The 20744-nt window shown below is 41.9% G+C and overlaps 1 protein-coding gene across 1 annotated transcript; it reads left to right on the top strand.

The window, feature by feature from the left end:
* The first annotated feature begins 16333 nt into the window (after positions 1–16333).
* LOC100244269 (sulfate transporter 3.1) lies at positions 16334–20313 on the top strand. Its single transcript, XM_002283148.5, has 12 exons — positions 16334–16869; positions 16975–17182; positions 17271–17442; positions 17558–17623; positions 17926–18039; positions 18185–18301; positions 18610–18736; positions 18844–19130; positions 19223–19413; positions 19511–19596; positions 19682–19758; positions 19872–20313. Exons 1-12 carry the CDS (start codon positions 16554–16556, stop codon positions 20073–20075), a joined length of 1965 nt encoding a protein of 654 aa, XP_002283184.2. The 5' UTR covers positions 16334–16553; the 3' UTR covers positions 20076–20313.
* The last annotated feature ends 431 nt before the right edge of the window (positions 20314–20744 follow it).

Raw genomic sequence — 20744 nt, 5'->3', positions numbered from 1 at the left:
TATATGTTAATTATACTTTTTATAGAATAAGAAAAATTATTAAGAATATTTTTTAAAACATTCTAAGTAATGAGCAAAAAAAAAATGATTAAAGGAAATAGACTTGTGAATATTGTGGGGCCTCGCATCTGTCCAAGTATCAAAGGAACAAAATGTTATTATGGCAGTATCCATGTTTATTACGCAAGTGATAAATGTACTTAATCGTTATGTTAGAAGTATAAACATAAATGTTTAACTTCAAGCCCAAAAGTTATTATTTGTAAGGCCAATTATGGGTTTATTTAAAACATTAAAGAGGCACATGGAACATTACAACCCTATCAAAATAAAAAATCACTAGACATTAAATTCAATTATAGACTAAGCTCCCTAAAAAAGTCATAGTCTATTTCTTCCAAAAACTAACTTAAGCTTCGGAGGAGCATGTTTGGACACACCTTGTTATAGGTATACTCACCGTTCACTCGAAGGAAGCCAATCAGAAAGGATATCATTGACCATGCACCAACAAATACTATAAGTGATGAACAAAAATATGAGAAAGAGTAAAAGATACCGATAAATACATATATGAAAAGACATTGTTATATGTAGATATAAAGAGTATAGAAACATGGAATATTGTAAATATAAAAAATACGAAAACGTGGAATGTTTCATAATTCAGTAGTGGCACTTATTTCTTATTTGTTGTAATATTTTCTATCTCACAATAGAATATTTTCTTATTTTCAATGAATATAATCATATTAGGTTGAACCATCTTAGATTGTTTAATTTTTATGTTTTTATATAAATACGGTAGCATTTGAATTAGGTGGTGTTTGTTTTTTACTTAACTCTAAATAGAGCTTTAATGTTTTATAATGTTAAATATTAAGTTGTTTGTTTTTATAATATTTTATTTCTATTAAACATTAAAAGATTAAGAAAAATCAACATGTTGTTTTTTTTATTTAGAAAAAACCAAATATCTTGATTTTTTTTTATTCAGTAACAAATTTATAATAAAAAAACAAATAATCTAAATTTTGAAAACAAATTGTTTTTAATAAAAAACTAAAAAAACAAACACCCTCTTAGACACATCACTCCTATTCTATTCATAGTTTCTTAATGCAAAATTAGATATTAAAGTTGGTCTTAAAGGGGAAAAGAGTTTGGATTTTTGAGTAAGAATCAACAAATTGAGAATGGACCTTGATTTTAAGAGTTTGATATTAATTAATTGGGCCTACACAGCATATTGCACATCACTAATGTGAACAGGTAGGAGCACCAAATTTGTATATATTAGCTGGGAATTCACCGGATTGGAGGCATTTGGGGATACACATTACAATTAGGTCAGCATTCAATCAGCTAATAATAAAAAGTTTCCTGCCACTTTAAGACCCATCTACAGTTGAAAAACACCAAGGGAAAAAAATCTAACAAATTTGTTTTTTTCTATTGAAGTCAAAGGATCAGTGCTATAAATCTTGACACTGTTAGGCATTCGTTTTATTTCAAGTAGAACATTAATTCTGAAAAACAAATAGGAGATATGACAAGTTATATGAAAGTTAACTTTGTTGATACCTCGAGTCCCTGACAATCCACGTAGTTGCCGAATGGATGGACACGCGATCTCAACCCACAAAGGTTTTTGATTCAGTCGTTATACCTGTAAAAGGCATCCGGACGCACCCTCCGATGGTTTTGTTAGCCATAGTTAGAGAGGGATATATAAATCAGTTAGCCTCTTACTAGGTATCAGGAGATTACCTTCCTCTTCGTGTGAAGGTTTATATATAGTGTCAGGAGTACTGTTCCTCTCATTAATGGTGGGGAGATATTTTATGTTGTCATTATGACATTAGATGGCAGCAGGGTCATCACCATCCTACAGGCGGCTGTCAGAAACCGTGGTATGTGATGCGGCTGTTAGAGATCGTGGAAAGTGATCATGTAGAATGATCGTGGGAAGTGACTTGTTGTCACCTCAACTCGTCCTTTCACTCTGCAGGTGATGGGACGTGGGTCATGGCTGGTTATTGTGATAGCGTGTAAAACTCGCTTTACTTTAGTCAATGATCCGGACAATCATATCCGGATAGCCCATGTTGGTTATCCGGATGTATTGTGGAGCGAATGCATTTATGGAAGCCGTCCGGATGTTTATGCTTTGTAAGCGTCGTTTGCTCTTCCTTGAGGCAGTCCGGATGGAAAAAGCGCGTCATGTGTGCTTTATAGGAAGATCCGGATGAGAGTGACCCGGATGACAATGCGTGTCATGTGTCACTGTAAGATGCGTGTCACGTATCTCGGAGGGAGGGGTCCCTATAAACTTGAGTATATTTTTTCTAATTAATGATCAAATTTTCAAATTGTTTGCTTGAGATACTTTCTTTGATCGATTGAGAGTATTTGTATGACACATTCCATAGGAAAGTCTAGTTTGTGAGGCCATTTGGAACACATAGTATATAAAGTCTAAAATTTGCAGAGTGAAGATTTCCAAGAAGATGGGAGAAGCAAGGCTACACATTAATTCATCAAAGACTGTGTATCACTGTCATTCACTTTTATCATCATGAGAAGAGAGAAAGATGGTCCAAAAAAAGCATGCTTTTCCCTTGAGTCAAAAAAATTCCTTAGATTTCTCCACGGCCATCATTACTATGTCCCACGGCGCGGACTCCTTCCTTCCACCCGGCGTGTGCCCTCCACTGTTGAACCCTGCTTACGCCATGAAACATTTCTCTCCACTTGCGTCATTCTTTCTACTCCGTAGGAATAGGATTAAGCTGTTACATTCATTTCCTTTTAACTTCACTAAAACTTATAAAATATATGATTATGGTTGGGGCGGGCAAAACAGACAGACCAACTAACGTAGGTGGATGGTAGGCAATGCAATAATAGTAAGGGACGGGCAACATCTTGAGTTGGGGAGTCCAAGTGGAGTTGGAACGCGTCCTATCTGATGCCGATCGACCACACCCTAACTCCTTCCATCTACCTGACTTGGTTCAAAATTACAATTTTAACTGATTTAACTCTTTTTGAATTTTCAATTTTGTTGACAAAGCCTCACGTCAACCTTATCAGTGTTAAATATTCAATGGTCTAACAGAGAGAGAGGAGCCAACGAATGGGGTTCAACAGATGGGTTCCATAGTTTCTCAACCTAGTTATCATGGCTTGTTGTCACCTCGCGTATCATGTGTGCCGCGTTGCTGCTAGATGGATGGACACGCGATTCTCAACACACAAGGGGTTCTTGATTCAGTGGTTGTACCTGCAAAAAGGCATCCGGACAGGGTGTCCGGATGCACCCTCCGATGATGTTGTTTAGCCATGGTAAGAGAATAAGATATATGAGGCGGTTGGCCTTTTATTAGGTATCAAGAGGTTACCAGGAGATCGTCCCTTTCTTCTTCATGCGAAGTCATATATATACAGCTTCAGGGGTACTGTTCCTCTCATTAATGGTGAGGAGATATTTTCTGTTGTGATGATGACAATAGGTGTTAGTAGGAGCACTATCATCCTACGAATGGCTGTCAGAGACCATGGTAGGTGATGCGGCTGTCAGAGATCGTGGGAAGTGATTATGTAGAATGATCGTGGGAAGTGACTTGCTGTCACTTCCTCTTGTCTTCTCATTCTGCAGGTGATGGGATGTGGGCCATGGCTGCTTGCTGTGATTGCGTGTAAGACTCGCTTTACTTTAATTGACCATCCAGACGATTTATATCCGGATGGATCATGCTGATTATCCGGATGTGTTGTGGAGATTATCCGGGTGTCTACGCTCTGCCAGCGTCGTTTGCTCTTTCTTGGATAGGAGAAGCTGAAACGTCGTTTGCCTTTCCTTGAGGGGTTCCGGATAGGATAGCCGCACCATGCATATCTTTAGGAGAATCCGGATGATGATGGTCCGGATAATGATGGTCCGGCTGATAGCACGTGCCACTCGTCACCATGAGCTGCGTGCCACGTGTTTCCCAAGGGGAGGGGTCCCTACATTGCCCCCCTTTTTAACTTGCCCATTTTGCCAAAAAAATGGGCGGGTTAAAAATAACTGGGTTTTTGAAATTTGAAAAAGTCCATTCGTCTAACTTGGCCACGTGGCGAGTGGGGGTGCGGAAGCCAAAAAAGGCATTTATGGCGAGCCGCCGACCCTGTGTATCCCCAGGCAATATGTCGTTTCAATGATAACACGGCTGTTGGTTTGGCTTTCCGAGGGGCTGTCCTGCTATAAATAGGGCACTGTACCTCTTTTGTATTTTTTCTACTGCATTCTCTTGAGAGCCTTCCTTCTTCTTACTTTTTCTCCGTCCTTTGCTTTTCTGAGAAAAACTTCGAACGACCTCGTTTGTTTGTTGCCGGTGATTTTATATCGAGAGAGTAACCGCTCTTCTTCTCCAGAGCTCTATTTGGTACGTACCTCTTTGCTATTGTCATTCCTTTGGTTGCGTTTGCCGGTTCTTTAAACTTGGTTCCTGGCTTTGTTTTGAACAAGTCGCTTGCAATTGTTTGTTTAATGTTGGTACTTTGTTGTTTGTTTGGAGGGGTTTTTGAGGGGTTTTTCTGACTGCTTTGAGTTTGTGTATTTTCTGATTGCTTGGTCTGAACCGTTTGCATTGTTTTTGCGTGTAGATTTTGCTTTGGCTTTGCGGTAAGAAATGGCTCCAAAAAAGACTGTTTCGTCTGTCCGGGTCAGCGAGGCTGGCGAAAAGGCGATAGATAAACTAAATGCGAAGGAGTTCCGGGAGCGATTCCGCATCCCCCATGACGTATTGATAGACCTGGTGAACGAGGAGGCGGCTATTCCCACTGAGAAAGGTGGAAAAAACGCTATCCTCTTCACAAAGGAACAATTCAACGCGGGGCTCCGGTTCCCTCTACCAGCCTTGTTCAAGGAATTCCTCCACTTCTCTCAGATTCCACCCATCTTCATTCATCCCAACCTTGTCCGGGTGCTGATGGGATGCAGCATTATCAACATGCTGTACAGCCTCGACCTTACGCTACTGGAATTGTTCTTTGTCTACTCCCTGAAGAAAGCAAAGAATGATATCTTCAGTGTGTCCGCTCACCTGCCCTCCCTTCAAATGGTGACAGAACTGCCAGATTCGACAAAGGGAGGGGCGAAGGGGCTGGTGGCAGTCTGGGGTGGATGGGCGGGGCTATCGCAGCATCCGTCGAGGCCTTTTTCTCCGAATTATACCTTAAAAATCCCGGGTAATCTTGTTTTGCGATTTTTTATCCGGATTTTGCTTTGCTGATTTTTCCTGATTTTTCCGGACAGAATTCTCACCTTTTGTTGCTGATAATGCAGGTTTGGAATTGAGGGGCCACCTTGTGGATTGGGTGGGAAAGGCGTCCTTTGCCTGCGTCTGCAAATTATTTGAAATAGACCCCAAGGAGAGGGCCTACAAAACATTGCTTTCCGCGCGGAATTTGACGGAGGTCGTCCGGGAGCCCCAGGAATATGTTATCAATATTCTTCCCAGGAAACTGGCAAAGGATGAAATAGTGCCTGGGGAGCATTATACTGTGAAGGAGCTCCCCCTCTATCAGGAAGCCAAAGAGGCTGACGCTGAAAGGCGGCGAAAGCTCCTGGAGGATAGAGATCAGAAAAAAACTGAAGGCACTATCCGGAAGGCTCCCAGACAGAAGCGGGGTCCGGACTCTCCTCCAAAGAAAACTTCAGGAAAAAGGGGAAAGCTGGTGAAGAAGCATGGGAAGGACATAAAGGAACCCACCCCTCCCAAGGAGTTTCCTCCTCCCCAAACTACCTATGAGGGGGAAGTAATGATAGAGGAGCCAGTAAATGCTGCTCCGCACTCTATCTCAAGCGGCCCCGGACGCATGTCGGGGTTGAATCACTCAGGTCCTTCCTTGGTCGCGGCTGCGCGTCTGGCTAACGTGGCTGAGGAAGCTGCATCTATCAACCGTCCGGGCAACCTTAATCCGGATGCTGATGCAGCTGAAACGGCCCCGTTGGAGGAAGCGGGAGCAGAAAGCCAAAGTCAGCCTTCCGACGACCCGGATCGCCTGGCTATAGTCCTGGTGAAAGGGCCTCCACTCAAGAAGCCGCGTTTGACGCGCGATCTACAGTCCGGACTCTTTGAGCGGCTTCAAGAGCGGCAGCAAGAGATTGAAATTAGCTGCGCTTCTGCCCATGACGCTCATCCGGATGGAGGCGAGGTGGAGATGGCTACTGAGACCTCAGCCGCCCCGGCAATAATTCCGGCTGAGGATGCATCCGGACCCATGTGTCCGGACGAAGATATGGGGGCTCCGATTCCGGGACAAGAGTTACCCTCTGCTTCCTCATCTGAGGAGGAATCTGCTGACGATGCCGCTCCTGCTAGCCCTTTCAGCTACGCGGAGTTGGAAGTTAAGTTAAAGCAGATTACTCCCGACTGGAAAGCCATCAAGCCCTCTGCTCAGATGTTTGATATGATAGAAACGGTATATCGTTGTCTTGTGTTTTTGCTTTTTGATTTTTTGTTGTACTGATGTGTTTGTTGTAGTATGATTTATGTCTTTGCTTTTCTTGTTTGTGTGTCAGCTGGTGAGGGGCCTCCGCAGCATGTCTCAACAACACGATCTTTTTACTCAGCTGCTGCAGACTGCAGACTATATGAGGACCTTCTCCTCTCGGCACCAAGAGATTGAAAATCAACTGCGTCTGAGAACGGAGGAGGCTGAGGCCAGTCTATCCACCCTGCGAGAGGAAAATGAAGCCCTCCGGGTGGAGTTGGCTGAGGCAAAGGGTCGAGAAGAATCAACTGCGGGCCGCCTTCATGAGGCGGAGGGTGAGGCAGCCCGGCTAAGGGATGAATTGAGTCGACTCCGGACAGAGGTTTTGAATGAAAAGAAACAGAAGGAAGACTTGCAGCTGCGTCTGGATGTGCAAAAAGAGGAACTTGAACGGGAGTTTGCTGTGGAAAGGGAGGAACTTGCAGCGGATTACCAGAAACAAGTGGATGATACATTTATCTTTGGGTATCGCTGCTGCATGAAGAAGAACGGTATAAAGCGAGATACTCCTTCAATTCCTCCAAGTGAAGAAAAGAAGCTCCATGAGAAACCTGCTCCCTGATAGTTTATCTCTTTTGCAATTTTTCTGCTGTAATTTTTCCTTCTGTATATTTTTGTGGTCCGGATGTCTCTTTGTAATTACATTTACTCATATCAATAAAACTTACTTCTTTCTCATTTGCACTTGTGTATACTTTCTACTGATAATACTGCTTTAAATTGAACACATTCCATGGTCTGAGTAACGGAGTGCCATCTAGCTTTTGTAAATGATAGGCTCCATTTTCATTTGCCTTAGTCACTATGTAGGGTCCTTCCCAATTGGCTTGGAATTTTCCTGCGCCTACTTCAGCAGTATTTTCAAAAACTTTTCTAAGTACTAGCGTACCATTTTTGAAGTTTCTGGGCCTGACTTTTCGATTGTAATGCGCTGATGCTCTTTGTTGATAATCTGCCATCCGGATGGATGCGCTTTCTCTGACTTCGTCTGCCCAGTCCAAATTTCTTCCTAGTTCCGTGTTGGCGTCTTTTTGCTTTGCTGCATCAGTCCGGATAGTAGGGAGACCTATTTCAGTGGGAATGACCGCATCCATTCCATATGTGAGGGCAAAAGGGGTATTTCCTGTTGGTCGTCCGGGTGTGGTTCGATAGACCCATAGGACGCCGGGTAGCTCCTCCACCCACTTTCCTTTGGCTTGCTCCAGCCTTTTCTTCAAGGCATTGATTAAAGTTTTGTTTGTGGCTTCCGCCTGGCCATTGCTTTGAGGATAACGTGGCGTGGAGTATGAATTCCGGATATTCAATTCCGAACAGAAATTCCTGAATGCAATGCTGTCAAATTGTGGACCATTGTCAGCTATGATGATTTGGGGAATTCCAAAGCGGCAAACAATGTTCTTCCATACGAATTTGGTGACATCTTTATCTTTGATGTTTGCATATGCTTCAGCTTCTACCCATTTACTGAAGTAATCAGTAGCGACAAGAAGGAATTTCTTTTGGGCAGGTGCTGCTGGGAGGGGTCCCACTATGTCCATGCCCCACTGCGCGAAAGGCCATGGGCTTGAGACCGATTTCAATGCTGCTGATGGCACATGTGGAATGGGGGCGTATCTTTGACATTTATCACACTTTTGGACATATGCTGCCGCGTCTTTCTTCATTGTTGGCCAATAGTATCCTTGTGAATGAGCTCTATGTGCTAGGGATCGTCCTCCCGTATGATTTCCGCATATTCCTTCATGTAATTCCGCTAGCACATACTGGGCCTCTGTATGCCCAAGACAGCGAAGATAAGGCCCTGTGAAAGATCGCTTGTACAGGTGTCCCCCGATCAGGGTGAAGCGGGCAGCCTGCACCCGGATTTTGTGTGCTTGTTTAAGATCTTTGGGTAAAGGGCCTGTCCGGATATATTCTGCAATATCCTGCGTCCATTCTTGATTATCCGTTTGGGTTGCCTCAATGGTGTTGCAAGTGGAATTTTCTGCGACAGAGGGATTGGCCTGCACATATATGGGTAATAGAATGGCTTCTTTGATAGGTAGAGAGGCAGCTATGCCGGCCAAAGCGTCAGCGTGCCTATTGTCAGTTCGCTTAATTTTTTCGATTGTCCACTCGGTGAATTGCTGTAAGGTGCTTCTTACTTTGGCCAAGTATCGCGCCATGCGTGAGTCCTTAGCCTCATATTCTTTCTGGATGTGCCTTACCACTAGTTGTGAGTCGCTGTAGATCCGGAGTTTGGAGACGGATAGAGCAAGAGCGAGGTCCAATCCGGACAGGATGGCCTCGTATTCTGCCTCATTGTTAGACGCAGAGAATCCCAGCCGGATGGCTTGCTCCAGATGTTCCCCAGTTGGGGACTGCAATACGAGCCCAACTCCAGAGCCTGATGAGCGCGAGGCGCCGTCAACTCGTAGTGTCCACCACTCCTGTTCACTTGATTCGTGGTGCTGGTTGGGTCTTCGTGAATATTCGAGCACAAAGTCGGCCATTACTTGGCCTTTTTTGGATAATCTGGGTTGGAATTCGATTCCAAATTCGCTCAATTCGATAGCCCACTGTAGCATTCGCCTAGTTAAATCTGGTTTGTGTAGAATGCTGCGAAGGGGTTGATCGGTCAGTACAATCACTGGGTGGGCTTGAAAATAGGGGCGGAGCTTTTGGGCAGCACTTCGAAGAGCTAAGGCTGTTAGCTCCATTTTTGAATACCTGGTTTCTACATCTGCCAATGCCCTGCTGACATAGTAGACAGGTTTCTGCTCCTTTGGTGAAGGGCAGCGGAATAGAGCGGCGCTGATTGCCCATTCTGAGACAGCTAAATACATATATAGCTTCTCCTTTGGTGTGGGGCTGCTCAAGATGGGTGGATGCATAAGACGATGTTTAATTCTTTCCAACGCGTTTTGGCAATTGTCCGTCCATCCCTGGGTTCCAGCTTTTCGTATCGCTAAGAAGAAGGGTCGCAACTCATCAGTGAAGCGGGCTATAAAACGTCCTAACGCAACGAGCTTGCCTGTGAGGCGTTGTAACTCCTTTTTGTTCCTGGGGGGAGGTGTCTCCATGACTGCTTTGACTTGATCCGGGCTGACTTCTATGCCTCTTTGGCTGACCATAAATCCCAGAAACTTGCCAGCACTCACGCCAAAGGCACATTTGGAAGGATTTAGCTTCATGTCGTACTTCCGCAAGAGGTAAAATACTTCTTGTAGATGGAGGATATGCTGCTCTCGAGTTTTGCTTTTAACCACGATATCGTCAATGTATACCTCGACCGAGCGGCCTATCAGAGGTTTGAAGATTTTAGTCATCAATCTTTGATACGTGGCGCCAGCGTTTTTGAGTCCGAATGGCATGACCTTGTAGCAATAGAGGCCGTGTGGCGTTATGAATGCTGTTTTTTCTTCGTCATCCGGAGACATGGGAATTTGGTGATATCCGGAGAAGGCATCCAAGAAAGTGAGCATCCCTTGCCCGGAAGTGGAATCCACAATTTGATCTATCCGTGGTAGGGGAAAACTGTCTTTTGGGCATGCATTATTGAGATTGGTGTAATCAACACAGACTCGCCATTTGCCCTCTTTCTTTGGTACCACTACTACATTTGCCAACCAATCCGGATAAGATACCTCTCTGATGAATCCTGCTTCCAACAATTTGTTAATTTCATCTTGGATAACTCTTTGTCTATCCGGGTGAAAGCGTCTAATCTTCTGTCGGACGGGTCTGGCTGCTGGAAGGATGTTAAGCTTGTGAGAGGCGATAGAGGGATGAATTCCCTTCATATCCGAATGTGTCCATGCGAAGATGTCATGGTTGCTTCGAAGGATATTTTGTATGCTCTGGGTTTCTTCTTGTGTCATGAGGGAACTGACGTTTGTGAGGTGATCATTCTCTTCTGAGATTTGGATTGTTTGTAAGGGATCTGCTACCGGGGGATTCTTGTCCACCGGACCCAATAATTGCTATTGGTCGTGCGCAACGCTAGGTTCAGGGGGAGATGCATCCTCCTGGTTAGCGACTGCTTCACGTGCTATTTGGTAGCACTGGCGAGCGGCTAACTGGCTGCCATACAAGTCAGTTTGCCCTTCGTTGGTGAGGAAACTCACCATTTGATGGTATGTGGAAGGGATGGCCTTCATGTAGTGAAGCCATGTGCGTCCCAAGATGACATTGAAGGGTGACAACTCTTGTACCACCGAGAATTGCACGTTGAGAGTGACTGGTCCAGCTCGAACCGGCAGTATAATGTCTCCTAAGGATGTTGTTGATGATCCGTTGAATCCGGATAAGATTCGTCCGGGGTTTTCGAGACCCGCGAGACTATGTCCCATATGGCCAATGACTGATGCTTGTACTAGATCGGCTGAACTGCCTGGATCAACCAAGATACGTCTTACATCAAAATCTCCTATTTCTAGAGAGAGGATGAGGGCGTCGCGATGTGGCTGTAGCGTTCGGGTGGGATCTACTGGTGGGAAAATGATTGTCCCATCAATGGGGCGAGGGCCCTCCCCAGTAAGACCCGGCCGGATGGAATTAATGGGTTCGCGTATTGACGCGGCCCGCAGCAATTTCTGTCTTTTCCGCCTGGAATCGTATTCCTCGTCAGATGGGCCCCCGTTGATATAGTTTATGACAGCCTTAGGGGCGACTGGGGCCCTCGGGGCCCCAGAGTTATGATGCTGTGATGCGTCCCTTTCTCCGGTATCTGGGCGGAGGTACTGTTTTAAATGTCCTGCTTTGATGAGCCTTTCAACTAGATACTGGAGGGACCGACATGTCTCTGTTGTATGACCATGGTCTTTGTGGAAGGCGCATTTCTTGCTGCGGTCTCTTATAGATGGGTCCGTTTCGAGGGGTCTAGGCCACCTGAAGTCGGACAACCCTTGGATCATTGGGAGAAGTTTTTCGTATGATATGGATAGGGGTGTGATGGACGGCCTATCCGGACGACTCGGCCCATCCTGCCTCCGGTCAACTGGTTTTGGCCGGTCCGGAGGTTTGGCATGTCTGTCCACGTTATCTCTAGAGGCCCGTCCGTCAACCAAAACTTGCTGAGTGGCTGCACGTACGTCATCTTCGAGCATTGAATATTTGTTAGCGCGTCTGAACAAATCGTCCATCGTTGTAGGAGGTTTTTTTGCCAGCGATTCGAAAAATGGGGTGCCTGGACAGATGCTTCTTTTGAAGATCTGTAGGACAGCGTCCATGCTGCAAACCTCTACTTGGAGTACGGCTTGGCCAAATCGTTTCACAAATTCCCTCAAGGATTCGTTGTCTTTCATTTTTATGTTCTGGAGGGTGCTGATATTCTGCTTGTGTCGAGCAGAGCATAAGTACTGTCCCACGAATGCTTCAGAGAGGTCCCTGAAATTGTCAACAGAGTTAGGAGGTAGGCGATGAAACCATGAGAGGGCCTGCCCTTGAAGGCTGGCAGGGAATACTTTGCATAATAATGCATCGTTGCCAATATCGAGCGTCATAAGCTGTCGATAGTGCATGATGTGATCGAAGGGATCGTTGGTCCCATCGTATGTGGAAAACTTTGGTACGAGAAATCCTCTTGGGGGCTCGTAATGGGTGATATGAGAGCAAAAGGGCGTGGAGAGCATGTCATCCAGCCTTTTGCTGATGGAGCCAATGGGTGGCTCGTTTGGGAGGTTTCTCCCAGCTGGTCGTTCCGCTAGGTGTGAGTGAACGTTCCGCATCGCTGGGGTGACCATGGGGTCACGATGCGGAGGTACGTTCTGCACCATGGGAGCAATCATAGGATCGGGGCGTGGCGCCCGAGTTGTGGCTACTGGTGGCCTTGATCTCCCAGGCTCTTGTGGGCCTAGTCTTGCGCGCATAGAACTTGACAACTGTGATTTTCTATCACGTTGTCTTTTTGCTGAAAAATGAGTGGAATCTGAGCTTTCCTCACGGGGAGCTCGAGGCATGGGTGTGCGTGGCTCATGGGGCCTTGCGTTGTATGTTCCTGGGACAGCTCCTGTTGACCCAGGATATATTGATTCTGGCTCTGGCCTTGAGTTTGCCACTTGACCTTTTGAGCGCTGACGACGAGGAGGTCCTGATGTTGAGGCTTGAATGCGTAACACAGCGTTTTCTTCCCTTAACCTCTCCGTCTCCTGGAGGAGAGCTCTTAGCTGTTTTTCGCTCGCCAACTGTCTTTTTTCGATGGCTTGACGCCATTCGTGATTATCTTCTTCCTCTCTACCAGATGATCGACTTTGGGAAGGTGTGGCCATCTTTGCTAGTGACTGAATCAAAATAAAAAGTAAAATCTTCCCACAGACGGCGCCAATGTTGTCACCTCGCGTATCATGTGTGCCGCGTTGCTGCTAGATGGATGGACACGCGATTCTCAACACACAAGGGGTTCTTGATTCAGTGGTTGTACCTGCAAAAAGGCATCCGGACAGGGTGTCCGGATGCACCCTCCGATGATGTTGTTTAGCCATGGTAAGAGAATAAGATATATGAGGCGGTTGGCCTTTTATTAGGTATCAAGAGGTTACCAGGAGATCGTCCCTTTCTTCTTCATGCGAAGTCATATATATACAGCTTCAGGGGTACTGTTCCTCTCATTAATGGTGAGGAGATATTTTCTGTTGTGATGATGACAATAGGTGTTAGTAGGAGCACTATCATCCTACGAATGGCTGTCAGAGACCATGGTAGGTGATGCGGCTGTCAGAGATCGTGGGAAGTGATTATGTAGAATGATCGTGGGAAGTGACTTGCTGTCACTTCCTCTTGTCTTCTCATTCTGCAGGTGATGGGATGTGGGCCATGGCTGCTTGCTGTGATTGCGTGTAAGACTCGCTTTACTTTAATTGACCATCCAGACGATTTATATCCGGATGGATCATGCTGATTATCCGGATGTGTTGTGGAGATTATCCGGGTGTCTACGCTCTGCCAGCGTCGTTTGCTCTTTCTTGGATAGGAGAAGCTGAAACGTCGTTTGCCTTTCCTTGAGGGGTTCCGGATAGGATAGCCGCACCATGCATATCTTTAGGAGAATCCGGATGATGATGGTCCGGATAATGATGGTCCGGCTGATAGCACGTGCCACTCGTCACCATGAGCTGCGTGCCACGTGTTTCCCAAGGGGAGGGGTCCCTACTTGGCTCAAACTGTCTATCCAATGATTTATATTTTGATTATAAATTTAATATTCTTTCTTCTTTCACTTTTGTCAGACAAATAATTTTTTTTTCTTAAATTTAAATAGGGTTTTTAAAATAATTGCACATAAAGCTCTAACTTATTTGATAATAGAAATAAAATTTTGTTTCCAAAAAATAGAAATAGTAAACATGAAAATGATATCTAACATTTTCTCAAAATCCAATACATCCCCATTTTTTTTTCAAAATTTATTTAGGTTATGTTTGATTTTTGAAAATATCAAGAAAAAAATGTTAAAGAAAAATAGTTTTTTATATTTGATTGTATTATGAAAAATGCTAAAAAAAAAAAGTTAAATATAATTAAAATTAATAAAAATTTTATATATTTTTAAATTATTTAATTTTTATATAGAAAAGTTAAATAAATAAATAAAGTTTAAAACAATTTATTATTTTTAAATCTAGTTTTATATTTTTCTTCGCTTTTTTAACCAAACCCTCCACTAATATTATGATTATTATTATTCTTTTTGCAACTAAATATAATTTTTTGTAAATTTAAAATCTCACAAAAATACTTTCTAATTCAAACATTTAAAAAAAAATAAAAAAATATTTAATCAAGGACCTTAACCCCAACAAAATGTTTTCTTAAAAAAAAATTCAGTTCATATATTTTAAAATCTTGTATTTAAGAACCGGGGAAAATATTGAAGATAAACTAAAGGGGTGTTTATTAAAACTTAACACTTATTACTTAATAATTTAAGTTAAATTATATTTAAATTATTGACTTAAAACTTATTATTCAATTCTTATTTTAAATATTAAAATTATTTGATAAAATTTATTTTAAATTATCAAATTGACATATTTACTCTCAAAAATTATAATTAGGGTAAAAGAGGTTCATTAATAATAGATAGATAAAAAAATTGTAAAAGTAATTAGAACAAATAAGGATAAAAATGTAAAATTAAGATATGAACTTAAAAATAAGTGAATTATTTTTACTTATTACTTAAAGTTTTTTTTTACTTTAAGTCATACTATTAATTATTTTACCAAATGTATTTAATTTGCTTACTAACTTAAATTAAGTTATTAAGTTAGTTTACGAAATAATCCTATTGATTGGATCTATATTCTTATTGTGATAGGAAATGAAATATTCAAATGATTTTTCATTGTTATATTTTAATATAAATTGGGGACAAAAAAAATTCCCTGAAAAAAATGATGGTTTAATTCAATGTTATCTAAAATATAGGCGTGGACTAAGTAAATTAATGGATAGTCACGATCCTATTGAAAATACCCATGAAAGTGAAGATCGGGTTATAAATAATACGAATAAAAATATTAATAATTAGAGTAAAATTATGAGTTATCCACTAAAATGTTTTCTTCACATTGAAGCTTATTTCTTTCATTCCATCTACACGTGGACATAATTTAAATGATAAAGATGAATTAGATTCTCTATTTTAATAAAAATAATATCAATTTTTATTCTGACCTCATAGTTGTGTCTTATTTCCATTTCCCACGTTAAATAAATAAAAATATTTGTGGTTTGATTACCAAAGTAAAGATGACGCTATCTTTGGGTGGGAATTCCTTTTGCAGTAACAAAAATAAAATAAGAGAAGGCCATGTTGGCCTCAATCATCACGTGAAAACGGGGTCGCTTAATCTCAGCCCTTCGATTTGACCCTGTGTACACGTGTTCGATTACGAGAATCTTACTTTCCATTGTTTGAATTTTGACCCCCCCCCCCCCCCCCCCCCCCCATGTCATTAATATCATATGTTTGATCATCGGAATCACCCAAAGTAACGCCCACGAGTAACATACCTACATTTACCATATATATCAATTGGGCATACATTCTTCCCTCCAACCACAACCCCACTTTGGCTTTCTCTTTAGCTTCCATCCACTTCAACAACACCCAAACATTTTCTGCCTCAACTTATTCATTTCCCTTTTCAACACGTTTTTTGTAACACTTGAATCATTTTTCTTAATTTTTTTTTTAATTCTGTGATATATAATAATTTTAAAATATATTTTTAATTTTTAAAATTTTTTATTATTCAAATATTAAAAATAAAATAAAATCAATGTCAAAGATAACGTTAGTTATTCTAAAAGTATATAAAAATATGGATATTGTCGGGTATTGTTTGGTAAATATTCTAAAACTATCTAAGTTTAAAAAACAAAAAGTAGGATAAATAATAAAAAATATTTATTATTATTATATTTTATTTTCCAAGCTGGAGACTTAAAATATCATTATAAATATGAAAAGTGGGAAGGGACAATTTTTCGCGTATCTTCACGAAATCCCCCGACTTGAAGACCCAATTCCTGTGGATTAGACACCACGTGTAGCGCTCAAGCCAACATTGCTACATGCCACGCTGTAAGTTGTAAGTGGATCCTAGAATATATTTACTTACTTAGACTATAGAGCTAGTTAAAAAATAAATAAATAAAGGACATTGCATTTGTGGCTGTGCAGCATTCAGCATTGACTATCTGCCACGTAGTGCACGTGTGGGTCCCTTATCCCACTCCTAGATACCACCTCCCCATGGCCTCAACGCCCTTAAATAAACGGGCCACCCCTTCCCTTGCTCTCTCAGACTCACTCCACCTCCCTCCTCAGCCCTCAGTCCTCACCACCATTATCGAATCCTTCTTTTTCTCAACATCCATACCGAACCCCTTGAGCATTTTCATTAGAGAGTGTTCGCATGTTTTCAGTTCCTGAAGCCAAACTCCAGAAACAGCATTAATTTCTAAGTATAATTGGCACTACCACCTCATCTAAACTCAGGATCAGTTAGCTAGCTAGCTATCATATGGGTAACTCTGATTACCACACCCCGCGTGGTGTTGCAGTTCCTCCGCCAAAGCCATTCTGTTGGGCTGTGAGGACAGCTCTCAAAGAGACTTTCTTTCCTGATGACCCTTTTAGGCAATTCAAGAACCAGCCACCTTCTAGGAAGTTTGTGCTGGGGTTACAGTACTTGATGCCAATCCTTGAATGGGCACCTCGCTACACTTTTCAGTCCTTCAAATCTGATTTAGTTGCGGGGATTACTATTGCCAGTCTTGCAGTTCCTCAGGGGATAAGTTATGCAAATTTAGCAAGCTTGCCACCCATTGTTGGATTATGTGAGTGTTCGCATCTTCATGAGAAACCATATTCTAGAAGCAATTAAAACACTGTTTTTTCTTTCCTGTTCTTAGAAATGTGAATTTATGTAATGGCAACTGCAGATTCAAGCTTTGTACCTCCACTGATCTACGCCATGTTCGGAAGCTCCAGAGATGTGGCAGTGGGGACTATAGCTGTTGCATCACTTCTCTTAACTTCCATGATTGGGGGTGTGGTTAATCCATATGAGAACCCAAAGCTTTATTTTCAGCTGGCTGTCACCGCAACCTTCTTTTCTGGAGTTCTTCAAACTGCTCTGGGATTGTTAAGGTCAGTTTGTTAAATAAACAAAAATCTTCATCTGATCTCCTCATGGTTGTTATTAATATTTTGAAATTATCATATGAATTGCATGCAGGCTTGGGTTTATCGTGGACTTTCTGTCACATGCAACAATAGTGGGATTCATGGGGGGAGCAGCCACAATCGTTTGTTTGCAGCAACTAAAAGGGATGCTTGGTCTCGTTCATTTTACTCGTGGGACAGATATGGTATCTGTCCTCAAATCCGTCTTTACTCAAGTACACCAGGTTGGCTTTTACCAGAACCATTGTTTTTCTTTTGGTTCCTATTAAATTATACCAGTGCCGCCTTTCCATTTTCTTATTTAATTGACACTGGAAATGGTGGTGGCGGTTGTTGCAGTGGAGATGGGAAAGTGCTGTGTTGGGCTGCCTTTTCCTCTTCTTCCTCCTCCTTACCAGATATTTTGTAAGTTAATCCAAAGCCTTTTCTTTTCTCGTCCCGTTCTATTTGAGATTATGGATCCAGTGGATTGAAAAAAGAAGACAACTTTCTAAAAGAAGGCTACAATTTGTCTCTAGATTAATTAAATCAACTACCATCTAATGACAACATCGACATCGATACTAATCATAATTATTTCTTGTTTGGACATTAGTAGTATATAACAAGTATAGAATTATGATCTATGTCTTCCACTTTGGACATTAACTAAAGTATTCTGTGCTTACTTATTATCATGTTGTCGTGGTGATGTTGAAAACGAGTAGAGCAAGAGAAAGCCAGCCTTCTTCTGGATAAACGCCATGGCGCCTTTGATGTCTGTAATTTTGGGAAGCATTCTAGTCTATCTGACCCATGCTGAGAAACACGGCGTCCAAGTGGTGAGCAATCTCTCTGGCTCTCTTTCTGCTCATGTCATGCACCCACTACAGTGTATATATATATATATATATATATATAGACTGGAGGTCTGATGTGGCGTGATTAATTGAAATCCGCGATTTCTTTTGTCGGTATTACACGCAGATTGGGCACCTGAAGAAAGGGCTGAATCCACCATCTCTGTCTGATCTGGCTTTTGGGTCACCATATCTCGTGACAGCTATCAAAACAGGAGCCGTCACTGGAATCATAGCCCTAGCTGTAAGACCTGATCATCTCTCTAATCATCACACTTTAATACGTCAGCTTGTTGGTCGTGAATCCACGTATGTGATGTTACATCTTCCACGAGGGTTCCTAGATACGTAGATCTTGCGGTCCAAAATTCCAAATATTTATGCCTGATAATGCATACATGATACAACGGTGTCGTTTTGCTCTGGTCACTGTTTTTGTCCCTACTATGGGTGACTTATTTCAGAGTGTGTCCAACAATTGGTGTTCCACAGTATTATTTTTGAAATCCTTAAAATAAATGAAATTGTAAAGGTGGGTTTGATGGATGGCAGGAAGGAATTGCAGTTGGGAGAAGCTTTTCCATGTTCAAGAATTATCACATTGATGGGAATAAAGAAATGATCGCTTTTGGAATGATGAACATTGCAGGCTCTTGCACTTCTTGCTACTTGACCACAGGTACCTTTTCTATTCAATCTCTTCAACAAATTATTTAAGGAGAAGTAGGCCGTTAGTAATTTATTTCTCATCCACTGATTGTTTGTGGTTCCAAACTGTTATTTCAGGACCATTTTCCCGAACAGCAGTGAATTTCAATGCAGGATGCAAGTCAGCGGTATCCAACATAGTCATGGCCACAGCAGTTATGATAACCCTGTTATTCCTAACTCCGTTGTTCCATTACACTCCCCTGGTGGTGCTCTCATCCATAATCATCGCTGCCATGCTCGGCCTGATAGACTATGAGGCTGCCATCCATCTATGGAAAGTCGACAAATTCGATTTCGTTGTGTGCATGAGTGCATACATAGGTGTGGTCTTCGTCAGTGTTGAAATCGGCTTAACCATAGCGGTATGTGAGAATCCAAGAAAATATGTACCTGTCCTGGAGTTTTCTCTTGGCTGAAATTCATTGTCAAATCTGATGGACTTTTGGGAATGCAGGTCACCATGTCCATGCTAAGGCTGCTGCTATCCTTGGCAAGGCCGAGGACTCACGTTCTTGGCAACATTCCCAACACGATGACATACAGAAGCATTGATCAGTACCCAAATGCGAACACTGTTCCCGGAATGCTCATTCTTCATATTGACGCCCCCATCTACTTTGCCAATTCTAACTACCTAAGAGAAAGGTAGATATATAACTGAACAACCCATGTGAATTCTACTGACAACTATTTGATTGATTGACACAATCAAATTTATGTTGGCTGTTAATCCTGTTCTTAGGATCACGAGATGGATATATGAGGAGGAAGATAGGGTAAAATCCTGTGGAGAGGCCAACTTGCACTATGTCATATTAGATATGAGCGGTAAGTGATCCCATCACCACTAACACTAGACAACAAGCCCATTGTTATAATACTATCTAATCACTATACTTACGGTTAATTGCAGCGGTTGGTAGCATTGATACAAGTGGGATGAGCATGCTTGATGAGGTGAAGAAGGATCTTGACAAAAGGGGTCTCAAGGTAGAGACTTCTATTCTTTAATTTTATGATTATAAATCTATGATCAGCGTCTCAATCTTTCCAAAATTGGCTTATGTGGTTGTTGATCATGGATTGTGATGGCCTCCATACAGCTTGTATTAGCAAACCCTGGAAGTGAGGTGATGAAGAAGCTAGACAAGACAGAGTTCATCCAAAACATTGGCCAAGAATGGATCTATCTGACAGTGGGAGAGGCCGTGGGAGCATGCAACTTTATGCTGCATACATGCAAGCGAACTCCCCCCACCCTCAGCATGCCTCCGGCTGTTGAACTCACTGCACAAGATAACGTGTGATGTACCAAAGATTGAAAAGAGGGGAACTGTCAAAGCCTATTGGGTCGGACCACAGCCATGTGGCAACCGGATTGCCTAACGAAGAGGCTGCTGCAGCATCAAATCCAGAGAGTGTAGAATATAAGTTTCCTTTTTTTTTTTTTTTTACAAAGAACTTCTATTAATCCCAAGGATCAGATCAATGATTATGTATTTGTAGAATATTGTCATCAAATAAATTCTGAGTGGAATGTTTGAGGAAGTGGTTTGCCCCATATATATCAAAGCTTCAATCATCAGTCTCTGCTCATTAACAAATGCAATAATACATCACTCTCAAGTTTATACAGTAATAATCACTCTCTATATGGACATGACCCAAAAGCAAAGCATCATATCATCATCATCAGTCCCAGGACAGTGGAGGGCTCTGCTCTTGGGTCAAAGCTATTCCCATAAACACCCGACTTAAATCTAAATTAAGCTGCTTCAAGAGTTAAACCATTTCTAGAGTTACTTATTTTTTCAGTTTAAGATAATTTTATCTTAATAAAAAATAATTTTCTTTTTTCTTTTCCTTTCCATCCTTTTAACTTATATTTACCTCATAATTCATCTAATTCTTAAATTCCATAATAAAAATAAACACTAAGATAACAATTTTTATATTGTAAATGAACTTACTACAAA

This window comes from Vitis vinifera, chromosome 5 (assembly GCF_030704535.1).
Source record: "Vitis vinifera cultivar Pinot Noir 40024 chromosome 5, ASM3070453v1".
Lineage (NCBI taxonomy): Eukaryota > Viridiplantae > Streptophyta > Magnoliopsida > Vitales > Vitaceae > Vitis > Vitis vinifera.
This window is presented reverse-complemented; position numbering and strand designations above follow the sequence as displayed.

Coding starts and splice junctions, on each gene's coding strand:
- LOC100244269 (XM_002283148.5), top strand. CDS start 16,554: ATGGGTAACTCTGATTACCACACCCCGCGTGGTGTTGCAGTTCCTCCG. Junction 18,302..18,609: donor CTGGAATCATAGCCCTAGCT/GTAAGACCTGAT, acceptor GATGGATGGCAG/GAAGGAATTGCAGTTGGGAG. Junction 19,597..19,681: donor TGTCATATTAGATATGAGCG/GTAAGTGATCCC, acceptor GGTTAATTGCAG/CGGTTGGTAGCATTGATACA.